Below are 23,249 nucleotides of genomic sequence, written 5' to 3' on the forward strand. Positions count from 1 at the left end.
ACGAGGGGCCGAATGACTAGACTTGAGAGAAAATGAAACCCCTAAATATCCGTAGGCACAAAACAATAAAACCTTAAAAATCTTCAGAAAGTGCAACAATCAACCGTTATAGAGTAAAAGTCAAACCTGGTCCAGCGAGATCGAGCAGGGTTGTTGGCGGTGTCACCCAAGCATGGAGGAGGGAGGAGGATTGGAGGTGGATGAATGTCATCCGACAGCAGTCTGTCGGTGGTCGGTCGGTCCGATGAGATCGTAGAGAGAGAGAGAAATAAGAAGGGCCTGTCAGGCCTTTTTTAAATGAGTCTATAACAACGACATAATTGTCATTGTTATAAAGTAAAATCTTATAACGGAGTGACCCAGATCTCGTCGTTATTGATTTGTAACAACAAGATTTTGTGACTGTTAAATATTATTGTTAAAGTGTTTTAATGGTAATATTTAACCCCAAAGAATCTTGTTGTTATACATATGTCAATAACAGCGATATAACTCTTGTCGTTATAGAGTAAAATCTTATAACGGCTATTCAGATCTCGCTGTTATTGATATATAACTGTGAGATCTTCTGCCCATTAAATATAGTCGTTAAAGTGTTTTAACGATAATATTTAAAGGCCATATAATCTCACCGTTATAAATATATATTTAACTGCAACAAGATGTTGTCGTTATAGATATGTCTTTAACGACGAGATGTGTGCAGGGGCAAGCCATTCAAGGCCCAGTCCAGCTCGTCGTTATTAATGAAACAATAACGGTGAGATTCATGGCATTAGTAGAGTAATAACGACACAATAATTAACTTGCCACTATTACCTATCAATTAGTGGGGACAAAACTCTTGCCTTTATTGCTTGATCAATAGCGGTAAGTTTTTTGCTTGATCAATAGCAGTAAGTTTTTTGCTCACCATTAATGAGTCGCCGCTATTGACCATTATTTTTGTAGTGTATTTAAGAACTTGATTGTAATTTTGCATGTAAGGTTGACAAAATTTGTAATTGTTTTGTTATATTTGTGGATAAATTTTAGTTTTAAATTTTAGAAGTTTTGTTTGTATGTATTATTAAATTGTTAAACAGACATATCTATTCTGTAATAGTGAAATTTAAAGAAAAATTATTGCATATTTGATAAAATTTCATATATAAATAAAAAATTTACATATTTTGATGGAAATTCACATATATACATACAAATTTGACATATTTTTGCTTGTATACATGCAAATATGTTCTATATACATGCGAACTTGTTCTGTATATGCGTAAATTTTCAGCACATGTATAAGTGTAATCCAACAGATGAATACATGTGATATGTTTTGTATACGTATGAATTTTTCATCCTTTTGCCCATATACGTGCAAATTTGTTTTGTAAACGTGTGAATTTGTTCTTTATATATGCGAATTTGTTTTGTATATGCGTGAATTTATAATACATATATATGTATGATCCAACAGATGTATATGTGTGATTTGTTTGATACATGTGCGAATTTTCCATCATTTTGTGAAATCTTGCACATAAGGAGAAAATTTGCTTACGTGTGAATTTGCATAGGAAATTCACAAATTTAGGAAAAATTTGCATGTTTTATGTACGTGTGATCTATTATGTATACATGTGAATTTTTTATTTTTTTGTGAAATTTGCACATAAAGAGAAAATTCATTTATTTTAAAGAAAACTCACATGTATAAGTGTGAATTTTTCATCCTTTTGTGAAAATGAAGTTGCTCGTACATTGCATTTATTTCATTCTTTCATAAAATGAAGTTGATCATATCTTGTAATCATTTTATTCTTTTACAAAATGAAGTTGTTTATAAATTGCATTCATTTCATTCTTTTATAAAATGAAGATGTTTATACATTGCATTCATTACATTCTTTCACAAAAAGAGGTTGCTCATACATTGCATTCATTTCATTCTTTTATAAAATGAAAATGCTTATACATTGCAATCATTTCATTCTTTTATAACTTTCATTTTATTCTTTTATAAAATAAAAATGCTTATACATTGCATTTATTATACTCTTTCACAAAATGAAGTCGCTCATACATCATATTCATGACATTCTTTCACAAAATGAATGAATCATAATACATTGCATTCATTTCATTCTTTCACAAAATGAAGTCGTTTATATATTAAATTCACTCAATTCTTTAACAAGAATGTTGCTTCTCACTTTCTCTTTGATGGAGAGAAAACAAAGTGTGTGCAGAGGTACCTTTATCTCTTGGGCCTCAAGAATGTCACGTATCACTGCATCTTTGATGGGGAGAAAACACAGTATACTATCATCGATTCTACACTTTGTATTGTTCTCCTTATTTTTCTTATATCACCCTTGCTATGTGATTGAACACTGACTATGAGATACAACGACTCTATGTTGATGGAGAGAAAATACAGTATACCATCGATTCTACATCATCATCGTCCAACATATCTATCCGGCTATCACAGTTCGTTAAAGCGTAGGCTCCCATCAATTCTATATTATCAACGTTCATGATGAAAATGAGTTTTCAAATGATCAACTGCAGCACTCATGAATAACTTGTGAACTTTTTGTTTCCTATCACACCCATACCATAAGATGCGCTTGTAGGAAAAACTCATTGTCGATGATTTTTTACTGGTCGATCTTCTCATCGTTGATGCTTGGCCTTGAAAAAATAGTCATAATTTCTCCAAAAATCCTAGTTTTTGTGAAACCCTATCTTTGCTTTTATACTATGCTCATACAAAAATCCACAAATCTGAAAAAAAAAACTTTTGCATCACCTCATGCGAAACTAAGCAATTTTTGCAAACCTTGACAAAGAAATTTTTAAAAATTCTACAAACATTTCAGGAATTTCGCAACTACCAACGTGAAACTCTTGATGAAATTTAAATTTGTACTCTAATCTCATATATATACAGGTAAATTCGCACGCTAAAATAAAATCTCGCATCGCTTAAAGTCGACAACATGCGAAAGTTTGTGAATTCTATGAATTTTTCATGAATTCTGCATTGAAAGTACACTTTCGCAACATCCAACGTGAAACTCTTGACATAATTCACACTCTAATCGCCTATATATATACATAAATTTGCACACTAAAACAAAATTTCTCGTGAAAAAATCCATGAATTTCGCAAAAGATAAATTATGCATCGACAAGTAGATTTTTGCAACCACCAACGCAAAACTCTTGACGAAATTCTAAATGGATTTTCAAAAGAAGTGTCATGATTTTCGTACTATTTATGTAAAATACGTTATTTATGCAAAAATATCATGTGAATCCCATTTTTAGTAAGATTTAATGAGATCAAGAGAGAATTTGGATGTAACGCGCAAAAATCAAGGAGTTTCGCAAGTGATAAAGGTAAAAAGATCCTAAAAAGTCAAAAAAACTGTGAAATTAGTCATCGGGCTGATTTTGGCAAATTGTGGAGTTTTTTTTATAAACACGTTAATTTTGTCATACAGTACCATAATTTTTCGAATTTCTATTTCAAAATTTGACTGAATATTATGTCAGTAATTATTTGGTACTAATAAAGTACATAACTATTGATTAGAAATATCGTTCTCTTCCTATTTTTTTGCATCTTTTTGTAGATCAAACCCTAGAGATGTAATCTACATGGTTTGTTTAGTAGAAAATGAGATTTAAATTATATGATTTTGGCATGCATGCATGTTTTTCAAGGACTTCAACCATCATTTGTCCACAATGTTCCAAAATTTCATGAATTAATAACTCATATTTTAACATCAAAAACATGATCCAAGGTTTGATCCTTGCCAACAAAGCCACGCTGAGCACATCTATGTGGTCTGATTGAGTACACCTTGCACTTAAGATTTCCAGCTCAATAATCTCATACTTTCATTAGTACCAAATATAAAACCCTTGTAAGTCATCATTTACTTCATTTTTGTATTTTCCTTGTTTTAGACAAATTTTCTGATTTTTTAAGGTTATGTATTTCGTACTAATGAAAGTATGGAACTATTGAGTAGAAATCGCTTTCTTTTTATATAATTTAGAGTTATTTGAAGATGGGGCTTTATGGATGTGATCTACAATGTGTGTTTAGTAGAAAATGGGTTTTCAATCATGTGATTGTAACATATAAGCAGGTTTTTCAAGGCTGCAAAAATCAATGGTGCACAATGCACCAAACTTTATGCTGAACACATTTACATGCTCAGATTGGGCCCATACAGCTTGCACCAATAATTTTCCGTTAAATAGTTCAATAGTTCCATACTTTCATTAGTAAACCCTTTTTTTAATTTTTCATATTTTTTATTTTTTTAAACAATTTTTTGCATAGACTGATTCAAGCCAATTTGTTTCGATCTTATTCAAGATGATTTTCTAAATCTTTTTACAGGATCTAATACACTGGATCCAGCAAGAAGGGCATGGTCCATCTGAAAATTGTGAACTTCCCTTTTTGTAATATTTTTGAAATATTTAAAATTTTGTGTCAGGTTACCGCTTATGATCTGGTATGCCTTACCTATATCTAGTCTCCGACCTGGTTCAGATGTTGAAAGAGAAGCCAGATGGTGTACACAATCCAATCTCTTTGCCGAAAAGGATTCAGTAACAAAGATGGACCAGTCAGAGTTGCAGTATCTCAACTGAGGCGTATCGGTTTCAGATCCCATTAGGGGCAACACTTGAGAGAGAGAGAGAGAGAGAGAGAGAGAGAGAGAGAGACTTGCAAACATATATAACTGGGTTAGGTGATCTTCAAGAAAGGCAGAAGCAGAATGGAGCTTAAGATTGATAGACGCCTAAGACACAACCGAGGTAATACATGTAAGAACATAACTGAGGTAATATGCAACGATTGCGTTTCACAAGACAAGCAAAATGGAGTTGAAGATCAATTGACAAGAAAAAATAACAAGATAACTGAGGTTTTGGGAACAAGACCAAAATAGGCATATGTGGTGCCATGTCATTGATACGAGGAATAAGCTTCGCATGATAAAATTGTCCTTATCAGATATGTATACTGTAGCCTGTAAATACTTCATTGCTCTTTCCACTTGTTCACATAAGTGAGGAATGCAGGCACTGAATTGTCCTTCGGTGGCATGCAAACACGAACTGATCGCCTTAAAACAGAAGTATCTGATTTAACCCTTTGAGCCATTTCTCTGGACCTATTCTGCATTGCAGAACTGCAAAATAACAATACAATGAGGCAGTGGCTTATAGTTATTAAAGCAATATGATTGAAATCAACTAATAGCAGTAAAGCCACAACATTCTTTTCAAAGAAACACTATTCACAGTGCTTAAGTGTTCCATAGATGTTTAGAGATCCATGCTAAATCATGGAGCCAAATGGATATGAAAGTTTCTTTTTTTCTCCCAGTTATTATGAATTAAATATTTACATCTCTTAGTGACACAATGAAACATAAGAAGTCAGACAACAGAAGCATTGACTCAGTTTATCACATGTTCATGTTCTTGGACAAGGCATCTAGTAAGTGAGTGCATTAACTACACCAAGAACCAATTAACAAAATTTAGAATGATAAACTGACAAATTCAACTTTGACTCAGATAACTTGCCATGATAAACCTAGTAGAAGACTGCATTCAAGGAACATGAGTACAGCTCCTTGCACTGAATTGAGTAAGGATCCAGAGAGGCAGCTTGGAATCAAAAGGCAGACCAAGCATGGAGAGAACTATAACCTTTTAATCAGGATCTACAAGAAGCATACCATATTTTTGTATAGTGCCTCTCTAGTTGTCCTTTTAGTGCCAGTTCCCTCTCGCCTTTGGGGTTTAACGATCCCATTAGGCCATCAAGCTGACGAAACAAAAACAAGTTGTTAGCTTTATAAGAAAGAGTATCATGAGAAAATCAATGGAAAATCAAGCCTGAAAAGAATAGCTCTCTAGTGGCATACTTCTTCTTTAGTTGAGTAGAAGCCCCACTGTTCATGATCTGCACTTTCAACAAAAACCCTCCCTTCTTTCTTGAAAAACCAGTATATATTGTGGTTTCGGTCCTTCCCTAGAGAGTTTGTCCTTATAACCCGTTTTTCTATCTCTCTGTCAAAGTGTTCTTGCTGTAAGGTTTTAAAAGGTCAAGTCATTCAACTGCCAAATATACTGCTATCAAAAGGACTAAGAATTGACAATAACCAAGATACAAAATGAAGTAAGATTGGTTTCTTATGAACCCCAAGTCACTACTTTGACCAAGTTAACCTCTTTATTGAGAGAGAGAGAGAAGCTCCTAACCAGCTTCAACTATTACTATCTGAAGCATTCTAGATAAAATTAAATGTGACACATTTTTTTAGATGACCCACAACAGTAATATCATGCCTGAGCTCCATTAATACAGCATATCGTGGGTTGTACCATCTCAACAATAATTGTAGTTGTAGCCTATCACAACTTTCCTTCCATGTCCACCATCATTTTGTCCCACAACCAATGCCAGTGGCAGGATAAAGCACCACACTCATGTAGGGGCTTACCTTGAAGTCAAACTTGGTTCAAATACATGGACCAGGAATTGATTAATACATGGAAAAAAGCTTTACAGCTTCATATGATTCGACTCTCGAACTTCTGCTTGCAGAACACACATTGCTGATGACTGGCAAAGTTATTGGACACCGGGGAATTATTAAGTGTCGTGAAATAGGTTGGACCAGTTTGGGTCTGATCCAGACCCAAACTGGGTTTTGCGTGTTTGACGTCCTTGCAGTGTTATTTTTGTAATATTGTGTTTACTACCAAATTGTTTTGTAACATGTGTTGTGTATAAATATCAACTATTAGGTCACGTATGATTATGAAAAATATGTGAACCTATTGCAGCTCATAACGCCCTATCGTCTTCCTCTTCTTCCATCTTCTTTTCTTCTTTTTGCTCTTATTGCAGATCGGCTCTGGTGAAAACTTAAGATCTAACATGGTATCAGAGCAAGGTTGGATCTAGGGCTTGGTATTGTTTTCAAAAGGTATGAACACAGAGATTAATGTCTGCTTTTAATCAGGAAATACCCTTCCTTCATCATTTCTTTGTTTTTCTTTTCTGGTGAAATCTGTGTTATCGTATTATTTTCCCTAAATACGATATCTTCTTCTCATCCCCATTTCTTCTTGAAAGTGCTCTTGTGTTCTCATCTGAAACACGCCCCCTTTATTAAAAATCTATTGGTCGTGTTCTCATCTGAAACACACCTTTTTTATTAAAAATCTATTCTTCCTTCAAATCGGCTGCAACAGGCAGCATCCTTTCTTCCCATCTTCACCCAATTTGTGACTTTCCCTTCTCTTTTGGAAGTTGTTCACATGTCTCTAAGATGACCCATCGTATACAGATTTTGAAACTCGTGTTTTCTTGAATTGTCAGTTTGGAAACCATTCGCTGTGATCCTTCATCTTAGAATCACGATTTCTTTGATTCTGTTTTCTTATTCTCTCATCTAAAAAATTGATTCTTGATAAGTTTGAAAACACGATTTTATCGTGATCCTCGTGTAACAATCTTTTCTTAAAGGTCTATTAATGCTAATCGAACACGGCGTGTTCAAATGATCCAGTTCATGAACATTGAAGTTCATCGCAATATTCACGTGATCTGATCCCTGATTCAAAAACAAAAAAAAAGGAATAGCAGATTCATTGTAGTTGCATGTTTGAATTCGGTTGTAACAGGTTCACTTGCTTCTTTCTTTGAGTATTTTTCCTTCATATTTATGTATCATGTAATCATAGATTCTTCTTCAACTCAGTCTGGTCTGTCCTCAAACTTCCTTAGCGAGCTTGTCTCTGAAAAATTAAACAATTCAAATTTCCTGACTTGGAAGAGACAAATAGTTCTTTTTATCAGGAGTCAAGATCTCTTTGGTCATCTGGATGGATCAATTCCAGTCCCATCAGAGTTCATTGCAAAGGAAGAAACAGACGCACAAGAAGCTGCATCTACTAAACTTGTTCAAAACCTGAATTATGTCACTTGGATAAAGAAAGATCAGGCATTAATCGCATATATCACATCTACCTTGTCTCAGGAAGTGCTAGTTGTTATTCCCGATGATTGCACTGCGATGGAATTGTGGAACAGGCTGACACAGACATATTCTCATATATCTGAAGCCAGAGTTCTGATTCTCAAGCATGAATTCCAGCTTCTCAAAAAGGGCATCCTATCCATCATGGAATATTTGAACAAGATAAAGACCATTACAGAGCAACTTGCCATCATTGGATGTGAAGTGTCGGACAAGGATAAAGTACAACAGACGTTGAATGGTTTGGGCCCAGATAATCACGTCTTGGTGATATCATTGTTGTGCTTGTCCATTCTTCCCACATTTGAGGACCTCTGGGCAAAAACTTTTACAGTATGAAATGTCGTTGAAAGGTATTGCTGAAGATTCTGGCGCTCAATTTGATTCCCAAGATGTTTTAGCTATTGGACTCTCTTTTGGTCATGGTAGTGGAGGAAATAGCTTCAAAGGAGGAAGAGGTCATGGCAGATTTGTCGGTCCAGGTTTGCTTTCCACACCCAATATGTCGTTCAATTCCAATACGAGAAACCAAAATCAAAGAGTTGTTCCAACATGTTACCTGTGTAATAAAAAGGGACATATTAAAGCAAATTGTTGGTTTAATCCTCAAAATAAAGGAAAGTTGCAAAACAATAAGAGCAAGAAGGAAGATAATGTTACCAAAACCTATGGGGAGGTAAAACAACTTTTGCTGACAGCATTGTCTAGGTTGCACTTGAAGCAGAATGATCAAGGATTGTGGTATGTTGATTCAGGAGCAGCGACCCATGTTACGGGAGATGTTGGTAAGCTCTCAAGTTCGATTTCTTACTTTGGTAAAAATAGTATTGTCACTGGAGATGGATCTCACCATCATATTTCTCACATTGGAGATGCAATCATTCCCTTGTCAAAATCATTTCTCAATTTGCCAAATGTTCATGCTCCTAACATAAAAAAGAAATTTATTTATGTGTCTAAACTTGTTGATGATACACATGCTTATGTTAAATTTACTCTTTATGTGAGTGTCAAGGATCTTCGAACGAGGGAAACATTCGCTGAAGGGGAGCGACAAAGAAATATGTACATCTTCAAGGAAGATCCATTTGTACATACCAGTTTTGTCTTGAAGCCACCATTGAAGTCTAAGTCTTTTCAGTCTGAGTTATATGTGTCAGGTCCTGAGTCTGTTTTTAGTCTTTCCAAATGTAATAAGCCAAGTCTTTGGCATGACCGTCTTGGTCACTGCAGTCATTTCTTTCTTGAGAAACTTGTTTCAAAAAAATTAATTCCTAAATCAAGTTTAACTCTTGATGAAAATAATAAAAAGTGCTTCAGTTGTCAAATGCGTAAGAGTCATATACTTCCTTTTGATTCTATAAATAAAAGAGTTTCAAGACCTTTTTAAATTGTTTATTCTGATGTTTGGGGTCCTGCACCCGTTTGTTCCCCTTCTAGTGGCAAATATCATCTCATCTTTATTGACAGTTACTCTCGTTATACTTGGATATTCTTTATGAAGCATAAGTCTGAAACTTTTCACATATTTTGCAACTTTCATGCCTTTGTTCAAAACCACTTCTCTACCAATATTCTGCATCTTCATTATGATAAAGGTGGTAAGTATACATCGAAGGATTTTATTGATTTTCTCCAAAGTAATGGAATAAAGAGTAGAGTGTCTTGCCCACGTACACCACAACAGAATGGGATCGCTGAGAGAAAGCATATGCATATTGTTGAAACAGCCATGAGCATGATGCATGACAGTAATCTCCCCATTAGTCTGTGGACAGAAGCATTCCATTCAGCAATCTATATTATAAATCAGTTGCCCATGACAGTTTTACAGAATAGTTCACCATATCTTTCTCTTTTCGGCATTCAGCCTGATTATAATGCTCTGTGTGTTTTGGATGCACTTGCTATGTTCATATTGATGATTTTCTCATAAATAAATTTCAATCGAAGGCTTCCAAGTGTAGGTTTGTGGGATATGCAGATGATTACAAAGGGTATCGGTGCTATGACCCTACGACTAGGCGTGTTAAAATTTCTAGGAATGTTGTGTTCGATGAGAATGATTTTGGAGATATATTGTTTAATACCTGCCAAATAATTCCCAAAGAAGAAGTTTATCATCCATGGCGGAATGCAGAATTATTTGCAAGTGTTTATGGTGACTGCTCACCTCAATGTACTCAGGAGACACAATCGGCCGACCAGGATGACATCGACTCAGGCCAAGCGTGCTTACCTCAATTAGGTGATCAGGCAGATGGGGCTTCATATGCTGAAGAATGTGTAGACTCACAATCTCACCCTATTGATAAATTTAAAGGTAATGTCTATGTGCGAAGAGAAAAAGGTACTCATGTTCCTCACATAGAACCAAATACCTATGTGCATGTTGGAAACATGAGGAGTTCAAATAGAATCAGACATCCTATTGACAGGTGGGTCAGCTACAATAATTTTTCTATGGACCAACTCTTTTTATCTTAGGTTGGTAAGCATGATGAACCAGTGGGATTTCATCAAGCCGTGAAATCAAACAAATGGATTGAGGCCATGAATGAAGAAGTGGAAGCGCTTCATGAATGTCAGACATGAGAAATTGTTCTCAGACCTCCTAACAAAAATGTTGTTGATTCCAAGTGGGTTTACAAAATTAAGTACAAACCCAATGGCACCATAGAACGATATAAAGTCAGGCTTGTTGCGAAGGGGTTTACACAGGAATATGGCCAAGATTATGATGAAACTTTCAGTCCCGTAGTCAAAATGGGAACAATAAGAATTATATTGTCTTTAGCGATCCAGCATAAATGGACATTGAGTCAGTTGGATGTCAAAAACGCATTCCTTCATGGAGACTTGAAGGAAGAAGTTTACATAGAGCAACCTCTTAGATATGTTGAGGGAGACCCAAGCACACATGTATGCTGGTTAAACAGAGCCATCTATGGCTTGAAGCAAGCCTCATGCTCGTGGTTTGAAAGTATCTCCTTGGAAATACAGAAACATGGGTTCTCTCGATCCTTCTTGGACCACTCATTGTTCATCTTCAAGAACAAAGGTATCACCACCCTGTTGTTGATATATGTTAATGATATCATTGTTACAGGGAACTCAATGAGCCACATTGAGGAAATAAAATGACTCTTAAGTCAAAGATTTAGGATGAATGACTTAGGAGATTTACGATATTTCCTTGGAGTTGAGGTAGACAGGAAGCATGATTGTTTGACATTGACACAACATAAATACGCATTGGATTTGTTGAAGAAGTTTGGCATGCAAGATTGTAAGCCTTTGCCTACACCAAGTGTCTTGCATCAAAAGCACAACTCCCACGATGGAGACTTGTACCCAGATCCTATAAGATATCAAAGTGTAGTCGATATGCTCCAATATCTTACTTTTACTCACCTTGATATTGTTTACTCAGTCAATCAAGTGTCGCAGTTTAAGCATGAGCCGCGAACAGGACATATGGAAGTAGTCAAGAGAGTGTTGAGGTATTTAAAAGGTACGGTTGGAGATGGGCTGGTATATAAGAAAAGTTGGAAAAGAGAAGACATGCATGATGTCATGGTCTATAGTGATGTCGACTGGGCAGGAGATCCTGATAAAAGAAGGTCAGTTTCAAGGTATTGCATCTTTCTTGGGAAAAACTTAGTATCCCGAAGCAGTAGAAAACAAAAAGCAACAGCTAGATCAAGTACTGAAGTTGAATACCGATCAATGGCTGCTACAACTGCTGAAGCTACTTGGACAAGGCATTTGTTGAATGAATTGGAAGAACAGATCTCGAAGTCTTTCCTATTGTGTGATAACCAGAGTGCCATCAAAATATCCTTTAATCCTATTTATCACAGTAAGACAAAACATATTGAGATAGATCAACATTTCATTCAACAAAAGGTTGAAGACAAAGAGATTGAGCCTCACTTCATCTCTACGGAAGACCAGGTGGCAGATTTATTTACAAAGGGATTAACAAAAAATAAATTCTAGTCCTTGAAGAATAAGTTGTCCATGGTACAAGACCACGCACAACTTGAGGGAGGCTATTAAGTGTCGTGAAATAAGTTGGACTAGTTTGGGTCTGATCCAGACCGAAACTGCGCTTTGCGTGTTTGATGTCCTTACAGTGTTATTCTTGTATTATTGTGTTTACTACCAAATTGTTTTGTAACCTGTGTTGTGTATAAATATTAACTATTAGGTCACGAATGATTATGAAAAATACGTGAACCTATTGCAGCTCATAACGCCCTATCGTCTTCCTCTTCTTCCATCTTCTTTTCTTCTTTTTGCTCCTATTGCAGATCGGCTCTGGTGGAAACTCAAGATCTAACAGGAATATCATGGTGTTAAGATATATCATTGTATTGGTTGTACATACCTAAGTATGCTAAGGTGTACTTATAGGTATTTTTTTGTATTTCTTTTTATTTTATTTATCCTTGTATTCAAGGTATACCAAAGGTATACTTTTTGTATATTTAGTATTTACCTATGTCACATGGGTGTGGGTGCGGGTGCGGGTGTGGGTGCGGGTGCGGGTGCGGGTGCGGGTGCGACACGGGTGCGGCGCAATTTCAAAAATTTTGGACACGGGGACTCGGCTATATATATATTAAAAAAAAATAAAATATATATATATATATATAAGACTCGGTCAAAGTTGTGCCCATTAGGGGACAGGTGATGAGTTGTGAAGGCATTCTGTACACTTTCTTCATACAGGAATAATTCACTTTTGGGCACTTTCTTCATACACTGTAATAATTCACTTTCTTCATACAGGAAAAAACCACAAAAACTTGAGTTGTGCCCATTCTGTACTTAAAACTTGAAAGTGTACAGGTTTTTTAGTTGTGATGGGTTTTTTTCCTTACAGCTGTAGCCCAGAAAATTTTAAAAAAAAAATTCAAAAAAAAAAAGTTTCCAAAAAATGGACCAAAATGGCCCTGGGTGCGTTGACCGCACTCAGGGTCGGGTTGACCGAGTCCGAGCCGCACCCGTTTCCGCACCCGTGTCGGTGCGTGTCGACGCGGGTGCGGCGACCTTGGAGCCGAGTCCGTGTGACATAGGTATTTACTATTTAGTATTTACTATTTAGTATTTAGTTTAGGTATATTCTATGTGTACCTTTTAGGATTTATGCTAAGCATACTTAATGTATACTTTAGGTTAGATTAGGTTTTTTAATTTCTTTTTGGTCATCATTGAAATGACTAAATATTTTATTTTGTATTTTAATTTTCTATTTTTTGGCCATTTCTGAATCACCAACTAGTCATTGTGATTTGCTCTAAGGCATAGTTTGGCTAGTCAAACTAGCATTGGAATTTTCTTTAATGGCTAGTTTGATTAGTCAAACTAGCTCTAACTGTTTGACTAGTCAAACTAGCCGTTGGGACTAGCTCTAACGAGCATGTTTGACTAGTCAAACTAGCCATTAGATGTTTTACTCTATATATTACGCATTCTCTTTGTTGTATAGTTGAGAGAGGATGTGTGTAAATATTTGTGCATGAGTGTTTTGTAATGAGGTATTCTAAATTTTGTATATTTTTCATTAATAAAATTATTTATTTTATTTTGTTTCTTTGTGTTCTTGTGAATGTATTTATATGATAAAGCAAGCTTGTGGATGTCAGACGCGCAAGTGATATATATGGGCATTAGTTAGTTTGCTTATTTTGCTCATATGTTTTTTGAATGAGTAATAAATGCATACAAATTTTCTTGATGTTTTGTGCTCTTGTTTTATTTATGCTTAGGCACCTTTAGTACTTACGAATCTCGGATCTTTGTGAGCATGTATTCACTTGTGAGATATGTGGAATTTATACATTTATGCATAAGTTTTTCACTATGTTTGAACTCTTGTGAGTTTTTGTGAATTCATTTTAGTTCATGATCCCTTGATTGTGTGTGCTTGCACATTCTTTTCATTGCATTGTTTTGATTCACTTGGTTGATCTGAAATATTTTTGGGCTTTGGGAAGTTTTTTTTTAAACTTTGCATATTTGCTTAGCTTGATTACATGGTTTGGTTTGAAAATTTTGTTTTTCAAATAATCTTGTGTCATGTTTTTGGCCCCAATGTAGAAATCGTTTTTTCGGGGTATTGGCTTTTTTGTGGCCTTTTTTAGCTTTGGTTTAGTCCATCGCAGTATTTTCTTTTGATGCATCATCTCTTTCTTATGGCATTTGAGGTGAGTTGTGTGCACCTCATTTGTTGTGGAATCAGAGATGCTTATTTGCTGATGTGAGTTGTGTGCACCTCGTTGTATTGTCAGTTTAGATTGGCGGTTTGTGAGAGTGGTATTGGACATTTGTTCAGTCTTCAATTATGGAGTGTGTTGTATCACTCATTTGTTTTAGTTGGTCTTTATGATTTGTTGTGATTGGATGCTTGTGTTCTTTGTTTGTGATGGCTAAGTTATTTGTTTGTGACCATGTTGGCCTTTGTGAAATAGCTTCCATATTTGTAGAGGTTATAAAACTTGTTATATCTCTCCTTGATTTGAAAATTTATCTTTAAATCAGTGTCACTGATATCGCTGATATTTTGAAAATATCGTGACATTATCAGCAAATCCAAGCCAACTGATAATATCAGAAAAATATAGTGATATTTTCAAAATATCACCAAAAACAAAAATATTGTTATATTATAGAGATATTTTTGGGAAAAAAACTTATTTTATAGATTTTAAGCTAAATTTTTGTATTTTAAAAGCTTTTCAAAGTTATTGCCTTATATTTTGATACATCCATTATTTTTTTTTTTGCCTTATCGAGGTGAGTTGTATGCACTTTTGTGTTGTGGAACTAGAGTTACTTATTGAGAAGAGTTATGTGTGCACGTCTATCTTCTTGTCAGTATAGATTGCTAATATTTTTTGGCTCTGACCTATGGTTCTATTAGTGTGTTGTAACACTCAATTGTTTTTTTGTGCACCTCAGTGTTGTGGAACCAGAGTTGGTTGTTGAGGTGAGTTATGCGTGCACCTCTGTCTTCTTGTCAGTATAAATTGCCAATATTTTTTGCTATGACTGACCTCTAGTTGTATGAGTGTATTGTGTCACTCAATTGTTTTTGTGCACCTCGATGTTGTGGAACCAGAGTTAGTTGTTGAGGTGAGTTATGTGTGCATCTCTATCATCTTGTCAATATAGATTGTCAGTTTATGGATGTTGTATTGGCACTTGTCTTGGCTTTGATTGGTAGTTGATTGACCTCTGGTTGTATGAGTGAGTTGTATCACTCAATTGTTTATTTGGCCTTTATTGTTTATTGGATGCTCGTATCGAACTTTGTTAGTGATGGTTGTATTGTTATTTGCTTGTGACTATTTTTTTGTCCTTATGGATTTAATCTCATATTAATGCAAAATTTATTTCTTTGATTTGAATATTATTTTTAAATCTTCTTGCTTATTGATATTAGTTTATCTTCGTTACAGTATATTTACCTATCTTGCTTTCTCCACTCTTCCCTCTTATATGGGTGAATTTTTTTGGATAAAAGATTTTTGTTTATCAATTTTACAACCATGGTTGTCGTGTAATAGTGGACAATTACAAAAGCACAATAAGCACAAAAGTGCATAAGCAAGAAGTCCACAATGGGATAATACAAAAAGTCTCAAAAAAGCAATACCAACATGTAAAAGAATAAAAATATTATTGAAGGAGGCTTGGAATACAATGAGAGAACTAAGGGGAGCACCCTTATTTATATACAAGAAAGGAGTGAGGGGAGGCCATTGGGATCTCCCCTCATAGAGTTGTTGAGGAGCTCCCACCCATCATATTTATGACTGTTGGGGATCCAACGACTCTATAAGTAGGGCCCCAAATGGCATACAAAAAAGAAAATACAACAAACAACAACAACTACGCCTTCATCCCAAAATAATTGGGGTCGGCGATATGAACCAAAAAAGAAAATCATTATGGGTCTTCCACACGAATCCTTCTCCTCCAATCATTTCTATCCAATGCCATGTCCTTGGTGAGGTTCAAAGCATTCATATCCTTTCCTATCACCTCCATCCATGTCTTCCTAGGCCTACCCCGACCTCTTTTAACTAATATATTTTCTCATTTCTCCATCCTTCTAACTGGAGCATCATTAGGCCTTCGCCGAATATGTCCAAACCACCTTAAACGATTCTCTCTCATCTTATTTTCAATGGGTGCAATGCCTACCTTCTTACGTATCTCCTCGTTCTGAATCTTATCTTTTATTGTATTTCCACACATCCATCTCAGCATACGCATCTCAGCTACACTCATTTTTTGAATATGATGTCTCTTAGCAACCCAACATTCTGTACCATATAGTAAAGCAGGCCTAATAGTCGTCCTATAAAACTTTCCCTTCAACCGCAATGGCATTCTACGATCGCACAACACTCCAGTTGCACTTTTCCATTTCATCCACCCAACCTTTATCCTATGATTTACATCTCCATCAATTTCTTCATACTTTTGAATGATAGATCCCAAATATTTGAAACAATCATCCACCGGTATTTTTTGTTCACCAAGCTTCACTACACTCTCATCATTACTTTGTTGCTTACTAAACCGACATTCCATATATTCTGTCTTACTCTTACTCAACTTAAAACCTCTTGCTTCCAATGTCTGTCTCCATAATTCTAACTTAGCATTAACCCCAGCTCTAGACTCATCAATCAAAACAATATCATCAGCAAACAACATACACCACGGCACATTTTCTTGAATTGATCTCGTAAGCTCATCCATCACTATAGCAAATAGGAAAGGGCTTAAAGCAGATCCTTGATGTAACCCAACCGTTATAGGAAAATTGGTTGTCACCCCTCCACAAGTGCGGACATTGGTTACTACTCCTTCATACATATCTTTAATTATTTTAATGTACTTGAGAGAAACACCTTTCTTCATCACTGTCCATCAGAGAACGTCCCTAGGTACTTTATTGTATGCCTTCTCTAAATCAATAAAAACCATATGCAAATCTTTATTCCTCTCTCTATTTCTCTCGATAAGTTGTCTAAGAAGATGTATAGCTTTCATAGTTGATCTTCCATGCATAAAACCAAATTGATTCTCCGATATCATGACAACCTTCCTAAACCTAGACTCAATCACCCTCTCCCAAAGTTTCATAGTATGACTCATGAGTTTTATACCACGATAGTTTGTGCAATCTTGTATATCACCCTTATTTTTATATAGAGGCACCAAAGTACTCTTCCTCCACTCATTAGGCATCTTATTTGTCCGCCAAATCTTGTTAAAAAGATTTGTCAACCATTCTAAACCTTTCTCTCCCAAGCATTTCCAAGCCTCGATAGGAATACCATTTGGGCCAACTGCCCTTCTTGATTTTATTTTCTTCAAAGCCTCTGTAATTTCTTTCTTTTGAATCTTACGCATGAAGTCACGATTCATCTCATGAAAAGGAATAGAGAAGTCTCCAAGATCCTGAGCATGACTTTCATTAAATAGCTTATCAAAATAATTTTTCCATCTCTCCTTAATCTCCTCATCTTTGACAAAAAAGAAAATAAAAAAAGAAAAATACATTTAAGAAAGAAATATAAAAACAAAACTAAAAATATAGTTGTTTCTAGAAAACAACTATAAGTACATGTGAAAAAACGAAAATGCCCCTATCGGGCAAACTATAACAAAATAGATTATATATATGTATATATATATATATATACTAACACTCCCCTTCAAACTTACGGAGAAATAACTGAAAGTTTGATAAGTAGAAAAATAAAACGAGAAGCAGGAAAAGCTTTTGTGAAGAAATTTGTCAACTGGTGCTCTGATGTGACATACGGCAATACAATAGTTCCTCTTAGATATTCATCGCGTACATAATGGCAATCCATCTCGATATGTTTAGTTCGTTCATGGAAGATGTAGTTGCTTGAGATGTAAATTGCACTTTTATTGTGGCAGCATATCTTCGAAGAAGTTGAGGTGATTATTCTCATATTACTAAGAAGACTTTGAAACCACACAAGCTCCATGGTTGTAGTAGTCATTGCACGATATTCAACTTCAGTTGAGGATAATGATATTTTATGTCAGTGTTTTAAAACTCACTGAGTCAACTCGCTGACTCGGCTCGGCTCGCCCCTCCAGCGAGTCAACCCGGCAAGGCAAACTCGGTTTGCCAAAACTCGGGCTTGACTCGGGCTTGACTCGGCTTGACTCGGCCTGACTCGGGCGAGTTTTGGGATGTTTGAAATTTGTTTTTTGAGTTTCAAATTACAGTTTCGAAATATATAAGTACATATATTTTAACAAGGGTTACCCCCAGATTTTGTATAAAAAAGAAAATAAAAATCATTTAAAGATAAAAAAGCATTTAAATCCATAGAATAAAATCGCCATGTTGTTCGAACTACTGTTCACCCTGTGTTATCAACTTATTCTAGCAAAATATTTTAAAGAAATGATTCTCACTATATATGGCGGGTCAACTGTGCCTATGGGAAGTCACATTTAGGTTTCATCATTCATTTGTTATGTGAACAAGCATTGTACATATTCAAATATTAGTAGTCTTTTTATAGTTGTGCCATTAATATATTTCCTACATAGTTTTATACATGAGAAAATTGCTTATTTATGTTGATATTGGGCATACTGTAAACTTTCAATATGCACATATATTACATTTATGGATTTGTTAGAGAGGGAATTAAAACTTTTAAAACAAGCTAGCATATATGATTGGCCATTTTAGGAACCTTAGGTAGTAGCAGACTCAACTCATGATGACCAAATCCTCTAATTCAAGTCATGAATTAGTCAAAGTGCTTGTATAGATATCAAATTCAATTATTCAAGCAAACCTCTATAGCTCTTTGCAGTTGTTTTTATATTCTTACAGACGTTTAGAGACTATGTTTACTCAAAAACATGGTTTCAGACAAATTATATATTGTTTTTCTTTTAAAATCAAAAGTTAACAAACCCCGGTCTGAGTCACCGAGTTGACCCACCGAGTCACGAGTCAATAAAGAACGAGTCGAGTTCCGAGTCACGGGTTTTAAAACCTTGCTTTATGTTGCTTCATGCATCTCCATGAAATCATAGTCACCTAAAAATGCACAAAAACCAGTAGTTGAGACTCTATCATTGGGATTTTCATCTGAATCAACATCAGTATAGGCATGCAAATCAAATAAAGAAGACGAGGATAGAAAAAATACCTTGGTTATAGTATTCTTGATAATCTGACAATTCTCAAAGACGGCACTCGTGTGCACAATGGTAGGAGCATACTGAAACTGACTGACAGAGTAAACTACATGAGCTATGTTTAGCCGAGTGATGGATAAGTATCTGAGTGACCCAATAAGTTGGCGGTAAGGAATAGGATCTTCAAGTAGAGTCTCGTCTTTCAGCCTCAATTTAAAATTAATTACTTCTGGGGTTTCTATCTTCTTATCATTTGAAATACCAGACTTAGTATAAATATCAGCAACAAATTTCATTTGAGAAAGGATGTACCCTCCAGGAGAGTATGCAACTTCAATACCTAAGAAGTATCTTAAGAAACCTAAATTAAACATATCAAAGTTTGCTTTTAAAATATTTTTAATATCATTGATTCCTTGTTTGTCACTTCCAGTGATAATCATATCATCTACATAAAGTAGAAGAATAACAACCATAGAACTTGTACTTTTAACAAAAAGAGCAGTGTCAGTATAACATGAATGAAAACCCAGATGAGTCATTACATTACTAAATTTATCATGCCAAGCTTTTGGAGCCTATTTTATACCATATAAAGTTTTTTCAAGTTTACGGATTTTACCTTTTTCAATACAAAACCCCAGCAGAGGATCATTTTTCACATCTAATTGGTAGATGAGTCATTTTTTAATAAATGCAACTGCTATGAGGGTCCTAACATGAGCCATTCTAGCTACCAGGGTGAATGTTTCTTCATAATCAATATCATATTCTTGAGAGTACCATTTGGCCACTAACCTACCTTTGTATCGTTCTAGAGACCCATCACTCTTGGTTTTAACCTTAAAAACCTATCTAAGATTTCTTTTCTATGGGTAATGAAGTTATTTCCCATGTTTTAGCTTTTTCAAGAGCCTTAAGTTCTATATTCATAGCTTCAACCCATTGAGGAAGATTTTTGGCTTCATTATAATGTGATGGTTCATGATAGGAATGTAATGCTATTAGAATGACCTAAATTTTGGTGTTAATATGTTACAAGATACAAACCTATTTGGTGGGTTAGAGATACGATTGGATCTCCTAAGTGAGGTTTCTTCTAATGATGAATTTTGAGAATATTTTTCTAAAGCATTTAGAAGATTCCTTTGTTCACGCCGGGTATAAATTTGCATAGGTTTATCAACAATATCATTATTTATAGGTGATTCTTCATGCACATTATTATCACCATTTTCATTGACATTTAAGGAATATCCCCTATGTCATCCAAGGAATCATCACAAGAATTCAACTCTTCTTATGGTAAGAGATCAAATAAAAAGGTACAATCGACTCAATTGTTTTCCTCGGTCTTCTCAAAACTATTTTCATTTTCTAAAAAGGTTACATCTCTAGAAACATATAGTTTGTTACTCTTAAGATCAAAACATCTATATTCTTTTTTGTTCTCTTCATAACTCACGAATACACATTCAATGGCTTTTGGAGACAATTTATCTCTTTTATGGAAAAGCACAAAATACTTACAACCAAAGATCTGCAACCATTTGAAGTCGGGTGTTATTTCAAATAATTTTTCATAAGGGGATATGTTTTGCAAGGATGATGAGACCATTCTATTTATCAAATAAGTTGATGTTAGAGCGGTATCGTCCCAAAAACTTTTTAGAATACTTTTAGAAATAAGTAATGTCCTAATGGTTTCTAAAATATGTCTATGTTTTCTTTCAGCTAATCCATTTTGTTGGGGAGTTTTAGGACATGATTTTTTGTGACAAATTTCGTTTAGTTCTAAATAATTTTGAAATTTATTTAATAAGTATTCACCACCCGAATCGGATCTAAGAATAGAAATGTTGCTTTGAAATTGACTTTTGACAATCATATGAAATTTTTTAAAGAATGAGAAAACATCGGATTTGAAATTAAGAAAACTATATTCATACATATCTAGTGAAATCATCAATAAAGGTAACATAATAGGAATATCCTCCTTTTGATATGATAGGAGAAGGTCCCCAAACATCCGAATGCACTAATTCAAAAGGTCTCTTAGAAAAAAAGGTTCTATTCGGAAAGAGAGTGGATTTCATCTTTCCAAATATACAATCTTTGCAAACTAATTTTTTTTCATTGCAAATTTTTTCCCAAAGGGAAGAAGATACATCTTTGAGAAACTTGGGTGTCCAAGTCCTTTATGCCAAGTTTCAATATCTTTATCTTGGACATAATTACAAAAAGAGTTTAAAGAAAAGTTTAAATAGTCCATGAAGTAGAGATCTCCCTTCCTATAACCTTGCCCAATCTGCTTCCCGGACCGGAGATCCTGCACGGAGCAACCCTTAGATGAGAAAGAAGTTTCATATCCATGATCGAAAATTTGTGAAATGGAAAGAAGATGTAAACTTAGTTGAGAAACAACCCTTACTTTTGGCACAAAAAAAATTAGAGAAATTTAAAGTTTTAACACTTTTAATTTGCAAAGATGTTCCATTGGCAATTGAAACATAGGAGGTTTTTGAATTAGTGCATAAGTCGGATAAAACATTCTCATAAGGTGTCATATGAAAGGAGGCCCCAGAATCAAGGATCCAAGAAGACATACCCGAAGGAGAATATAAGGCTATTGCGGCACCCGATGTGGACGGAGATTTGAGTAACATTTAAAGTGCCTTTGATAATTGAGCAAGAGAAAAGAAATCTTTTACTTTAATTGGTTCCTCCTTGGTATGGTTTCTTCAATAGAAGCTATTTTGTTCTTAGGGATTTTATATAACTTAGGACAATTAGGTCGTATATGACCCGGTTCATGGAAATGATGACAAATAGCCTTCTTGTAGCCTCCATTATAGCTATTTTGTCTCTCAAAGTATGGAGGTTTGTAGGTTTTTACATAATTGTCAGGCTTAAACATGGCTAACACCTCATCTCCTCATTTATCATGTCAAGCCGAGTCTCCTCTTAGCATATTTTGGCAACAGCATCCTCCAAAGGAAAAGTCTTAGATCTATGAAGAAGAGAAGATCTAACTTGTTCATATTCGGGCCTAAGCCCATGTAGAAATGGAAAAAGTGCACATTTTCCATTTGCTCTCTTCTTAGTTCAACATCTTCACTAGCAACCCATTTGGGTTCAAGAAGAGAGTCCATCCCATAAGAGACTAAGAGTGTTAAAGTAATCACGGACATTCATCTCCCCTTGTTTGATGGTAGGTATTTTTTTTTTTTTAGAAAGAATTGTCTCGCAAGATCTTTTTGTGTATACATGCCTTTCATGAAAAATCATGCTTCATTTGCCTTGCAAAATTTAGCTATATTGGCACATATTTTGAGCTCAACATTGTTCATAAACCATGCGAGGAATTTGGCATGTTTACTTTCTTAATCTTCTATCTTGAATTGATGGTCCTCAATAGCTTTTATGTGAGCATTTCCTTCTAGAGTTTTTTCTTTCCCTCCTTCCATCTTGGTGAGTTTAAGTTGAGGTTTCTGAATAGAGCTCATCACATATCCCCAAAGCTTTTTGCATTTAAGGTCATTTGTTATGGCGGATGCCCACATCATGTAATCGGTACTATTCAACTTGAAGGAGAGATCAATCTTTTACCCATTCTCCATCGTGGCTTAGAGAGAAGAAAGAAGAAGAGTACGAAAGAGCTCCTTCACTTAAATTGCAGCAAGAAAGTTGATCCCCGAATCACGATCTTTCAATGGTCACCTTTCAAGAGACCAAGAGCACAACGTTGATCTGATACCATGTAATGAAGTATGCAGAATTACAAGGCTAATATGCAAAAGCATCAAATAAGTCCAATAATGGACAACTACAAAGGCACAATAAGCACAAAAGTACATAAGCAAGAAGTCCACGATGGGAGAATACAAAAAACCTCAAAAGAGCAATACCAATAAATAAAAGAATAAAAATATTATT

General features: G+C 35.1%; 1 protein-coding gene across 1 annotated transcript in view; it reads right to left on the reverse strand.

Moving 5' to 3' along the window:
- Positions 1-5,068: 5,068 nt before the first annotated feature.
- Positions 5,069-23,249, reverse strand: part of LOC149814654 (uncharacterized) — a 41,694-nt gene continuing 23,513 nt past the window's right edge. Inside the window, exons 9-11 of the mRNA XM_089990409.1 lie at positions 5,964-6,125; positions 5,775-5,863; positions 5,069-5,219 (exon numbers count right to left, since the gene is read on the reverse strand). Of these exons, the coding sequence (XP_089846535.1) occupies positions 5,069-5,219; positions 5,775-5,863; positions 5,964-6,125 (402 nt within the window). The remainder of the gene's footprint in view (positions 5,220-5,774; positions 5,864-5,963; positions 6,126-23,249) is intronic.

The sequence above is a fragment of the Nuphar pumila genome, chromosome 15 (assembly GCF_984573655.1).
Source record: "Nuphar pumila chromosome 15, dmNupPumi1.hap1.1, whole genome shotgun sequence".
Taxonomy (NCBI): domain Eukaryota; kingdom Viridiplantae; phylum Streptophyta; class Magnoliopsida; order Nymphaeales; family Nymphaeaceae; genus Nuphar; species Nuphar pumila.